General features: G+C 31.7%; 1 protein-coding gene across 3 annotated transcripts; it reads right to left on the bottom strand.

The window, feature by feature from the left end:
- On the bottom strand, window positions 3–1,766 carry LOC104699968 (protein FAR1-RELATED SEQUENCE 5-like). 3 transcript variants are annotated; one of them, XM_010415388.1, is made up of 3 exons: window positions 1,468–1,766; window positions 467–1,086; window positions 3–203 (listed from the first exon to the last, which is right to left on the bottom strand). In XM_010415388.1, coding segments are annotated over exons 1-3 (822 nt in total). In that variant the 5' UTR covers window positions 1,469–1,766. The 3 variants fall into 3 exon arrangements, with proteins under 3 accessions (XP_010413690.1, XP_010413689.1, XP_010413691.1); XM_010415387.2 differs by having other exon boundaries at window positions 1,628–1,759; XM_010415389.2 differs by lacking the exon at window positions 1,468–1,766 and adding an exon at window positions 1,321–1,461.

The raw sequence follows: 5,330 nt of genomic DNA, 5'->3' as shown, positions 1-5,330 counted from the left end.
GACTATACTTGGTGGTTCTGTTGATGATCTCTCTGTTCCAGATTCCTCACATTGTCTACTATGTGTTGGATTCTCTTAGAAAGGCTTTCGTTGTGCTGTTCGATCTGTTCAAATAGCATCTCCAGATGCCTTTTGTATGTAGCCGCTCTCTTTTTCTCTGCAGCTAGCTGCTGCATCAGTTCCTGGATTTTGTCGTGTTCATTCTGCAAATGAGGAGATCAAATTTTTAGAATTCAAGTCTTTAGGAGTACCAAGTTAGATAGAAGCAACGTCAAAAATCAAACCACCACATGTATATGCCATATAGCAACTAGTCAGTACCACAGAAGCATATTAACTGGCTAAACAAGTAACACCAATAAGGATTTCAAATGATACTATCGCTGAATATAAAAATCTATACTTTCACTTGCACCTCAATTCCTGAAATAAAGAATGTAGATCAGCGAAACGAGCAACAACTAACCGGATATTGATCATAAATGCAACCCCTTCGAGCTCTCCCAGGCATCAAAGGATGATTATGCTCCTTGACAAACTTAGTGATAACCCATTTACCAGAGTTTTCTTTTCTAATCAAGATCATCGCTCTACATCCGACTCTTGTTTCCGCTCGCTGTCTAATAACCTTATCCCGCTTGCTAGGCAACCTGTAGCCTTCCTTGTTACAAACAAGTTGCCTGCCAATGGGAGATCCATCATGCCTTGACCGTGACAGTTTACTAACACGGATGACGAATCCTACTTTTGTAGCATACGCATTATAAAACCCATGAGCAGCAGCTTCAGATTCGAACTCCTGCCCAACATAAGGCTCATCCCCTTGATTATCTGCCATATCTGCAACTGCCAGAGGAAGAGAATCAGGATTCACCTTCTCATCTTGCTCAAGCATTGCTTGACCTTGACCAGAATTGTCACCCATTTCATTATGGTTGTCATCATCATCATCATCTTGCTCAATCATTGCTTGACCAGAGCTTTCACCCATTTCATTATGATTCTCAACCGTGGTAGTAACCTCAAGCTCAACAGGAATCCCCATCATCATCCCAGCAGCTTCACCATTATCAATCCTGAAGTCCACTGCAATTCAAAAGACAAAAGATTTACAAAGATACACAGCAGTTATTGCACAGTGTTCATATAACTACCAAGAAGAGCCTCTCCTATTACTAAAAGTTGTCTTCTTTCCTATAATGTTTTACATTGAATAGAACAAAGCTCAAAAACAAGTGCTTTCAAAAATCAATACAAAAACAAAGCTTTAAACAAAACCCTTGTTTGGAATGAGCCTGAGGATGAATCAAAGATTCACACCTTCCCATAGATTCAAGATTCATCATCCAATCGGGTTTTTTTTGAGATGTCCAAACTTCTCAGTCTCATTCTCTCGCAGTGACTAAATTGATAAATCCAAAATCCGAAATAATGGTTGAAAGGAATTTAAAAAAACACAAATCTTACTGTCAAAAAGTATTATTCCGGCGGATGTAGGTCGGAGAGGACGATCGGATTAGGTTTTCGATTTGGGAGACAGAGAAGGTGGCGGTTCAGGGTATGGATTGCAGTAACCAATGACGTGGCGAGAGATGATTGGGTCAATATCGGAAAGAAGTCAACTCACCGTTCATCTAAGCTTTGGGTTTATCGACTCTATGCTTCCTCCGGTGCGCGTCTCCTCGTATGATAATTCCTCTAATTTTTTGTGTTTTTTTTTTCCTTCCCTTTGTTTTTTACAGCGTCATTCTCGCCGACCGACGCACCCGTTAGACCGGTGTGTTCATTACTTTTAATAAATGTTATAATCGACCCTTTTTATTTTCTTTATTTACAAAACTCATCCTTTTACTAATAAATTCTTCAATTTCCTAGCCTTTAGTTATTTCTCGTCTGAACCAGGCCAGTTCAGCCGGTTCAGTTGTCAGATAAATTGATGGTATTAAACTTTCTTTAAAATTCAATCGACAACATGATGATAAGTTGATAACCAACTAATGATGGTTTACTATACTATATGACAACCAACTAAATTAGGACTCAAAGTTATTTTAGCCACCATTTTAATCATTACTGACTATGACATTTTGAATAGCAAAACAAAAAAAAACTTAGCTTTTGTGCAAACCCAAAATATATGAACCCAAAAATGATCACATGTTGATAAATTATGAGATGTGTTATATAAAGCTTGGTTATTAGCTAATTAGCTACATATTTAGGTGAATGATTTTAAACATTTATTTGCTGACATCTACTGGAATATGAAAAAGTTACAATCATTAGAGCATATCGTAATATATCTCAAGATGATATCGCAACTCTTGATTTCAAGATTATAGATCAGTCATTCCTTAATTATTTTTACATATGAAACAAAAAATGTAAAAACACATAGAACTGTATATATCAGTAACCATCTATCTTAATTTTTCTTATTTAGCATTCATCAAAAAAACGATTTTTTTTTAAGATAAACACACAAAATACAAATAAAAAAACTTGGCAAATAGGTCAAAGCTACTTTAGTTTTTTAGAAATCACACATTAAAAATTTTCAATTTACATAGATTTTTACATGAGACAATAATATATGTGGACGATGATGAAAATTATCTTTACAAATGAAATAATCGGAAATGTAAGAGGATTAACATATTTATCCAAGAACGGATAAACACATAGTAATTAATTAACCTTGAGAAATACTCCCTTTATATCACAAAGGATGATTTTCTGTACATTTTTATTAATTAATGTTAGGAAATTGTAAGTTTCAAGAATCATTAAATGAAAAATTAAAAATTTCATGAAATACTATTGATTGATAGTTATGAAAAATGTTATTATAAATAAATAATGCATTTATATTTAAACATCTTAAAATATCATCTTTTGTGATATAGAGAGAGTTCGAAATGCTAACAAATCTCACATTAATACAATTTCGGTTTTAGCATATGTGCATAACAAAATATATCCATGAATGATATTTATCGAAAATGAAAGTTATCCTAACAAGCAAAATGAGTTAAAAGAGGTTTAATATCTTTTTTATTTTATTTTATTTTAGTTTATCTAACAACGGATAAGTCCCCATAATTATTTAAGCTTGTGAAATACCTCACATAGGACCCATGAACAAGCAAAAAAATATGGTCAAAAGCAATAATCACTAAATCACTCTAAATCTCACCAAATCTTAACATATTATTTGTAAGTTTGTAACCAACCAATTAAATACGATAAAACAATATATGGTACCAAACACACAATTGTGAGATGTGTTATAAAGCTTGATTATTAATTAATTAGCTACATTTTTAGGTGGTTGATAAAAAAAAAACTACATTTTTAAGTGAATGATTTTTTAATTTATTTGCTTACATTTACTATAATATGAACAATATGTATCCCTCGGGAAGTAAACACTTTATAAGTTACAATCATTAAAACATATCTACAAGACGTAGGTCATGGATATATATAAATCTTATGAGCAAATGTTTTTGTCGTAATATATTAAAATGATTCCGCAACTCTTGATTTAAAGATTATATATTTATATACGAAAAAGAAAATGTAAAAACATATAGAACTGTATATATCAGTAACTATGTTTTTCATGTTCCTTATTTAGCATTTATCAAAAAGCGATTTTTTGTTAAAAGGTTTTTAATATATAGAGTTATAAGTCGTATGACGGATACATGTAGGCTTGCGCATAAAAACCGTACTCGAATATCCAATCCAGAATCCGGCATGAAAAACTGGGTTCCGGTTAGGTACCGATTTAGCTATAAAATCTTACTGGATTCTATTTTTTAATAGTTGGGGGTTCGGGTTAGGGTCGGATAATACCTGGTACCCGTGCGGATATCCATCAAACCCGAATATGTAAATATATTTAAAATATTTAGCATTAATATAATTCAATTATCCAAAATTATAATTATAGTTTTGAATAGTTTCAATTAGTTTCATAGCTAAATATCAAAAATAATCAAGATATTTAAAATTATTTGATATATAAGTCATAATTTATAAATTTATTAAAATTTAATTAATTTTAAAGATTCTTTTTCAGGTATCCGATAGTTTGGATACTAATTGGGTTCTGAAATTTGTAACTCGAATTGATCTGAACCCGATAGTATCCAAATAGATACGAACCCATATATCGAAAAATATCTAATAAATTCTATTTTTCTTTTGTCCAAAAAAAAGAAATTCTATTTTTCTAAACCCGTTTATCCACGTCTGATTGGGTAATACTTGAACCCTAACGGGTTACCCAAATGCCCAAGCATAGGTACATGGAAGAAAACATGGAAGGAGGAGTTTTGTTAATTAATGATAAACACACAAAACAAAACAAAACAAAAATTGGGAAATAGGTCAAAACAAAACAAAACTTGGGAAATAGGTCAAAACTAATTTCAGATAGAAAAATTTTATAGACATTAAAATTTATCGATTCAGTAGATTTTTACGTGGATGATGATGAAAGAAAGTTATCCTTACAAATAAAATAATCAGAATTAGAAGAGGATTAACATATTTATCGAAGAATGGATAAGCCTCTAATTAATTAAACTTGCGCAATACGAAAAAATTATAGCAAATCCCAACATTAATACACATTTCGATTTTATCTTGACAAAATATAACCGTGAGTGGTATTTATGGAAAATGAAAGTTATCCAAACAAGCAAAATAATCGGAGTCAAATTAATATCTTCTTCATTTTATTTTATTTTATTTAACAACAGATAAATCACTATTTATTATCTAACAAGCAAAAAAATCTGCTCAAAAGCACCAATCACTAATCACTCTAAATCTCACTAAATCATAACATAATATTTGTAACCAACCAATTAAATATGATATGATAGGATAAATAGGATATTTTACCAAACACACAATTTATGTCCCGATATGATACGATATTATATCAAATCTTTATATGGATAATTCTATAAAATTATAGATTTTTATTTATCAAAAAGTCTTGTGGATTTGACTAATCCAGTCACCCTAACCTAATAACTCTATATAAACCCTTCATCCTCTAATACTCTCTAACCATTATATCCATAATCTAATCTCTCTCTCTATCTTTGTTTCTATCTTTCCGATCAAAACACTCCGACTACAAATGGCTGCTTCCAACGGTGAGAAAAGCTTGATCNAACCATTATATCCATAATCTAATCTCTCTCTCTATCTTTGTTTCTATCTTTCCGATCAAAACACTCCGACTACAAATGGCTGCTTCCAACGGTGAGAAAAGCTTGATCGTGAGCTTCGGTGAAATGCTCATTGAT

This window comes from Camelina sativa, chromosome 7, assembly GCF_000633955.1.
Source record: "Camelina sativa cultivar DH55 chromosome 7, Cs, whole genome shotgun sequence".
NCBI lineage: Eukaryota > Viridiplantae > Streptophyta > Magnoliopsida > Brassicales > Brassicaceae > Camelina > Camelina sativa.
The sequence above is the reverse complement of the archived record's forward strand: the minus strand, read 5'-3'. Positions and strand labels throughout refer to the sequence as shown.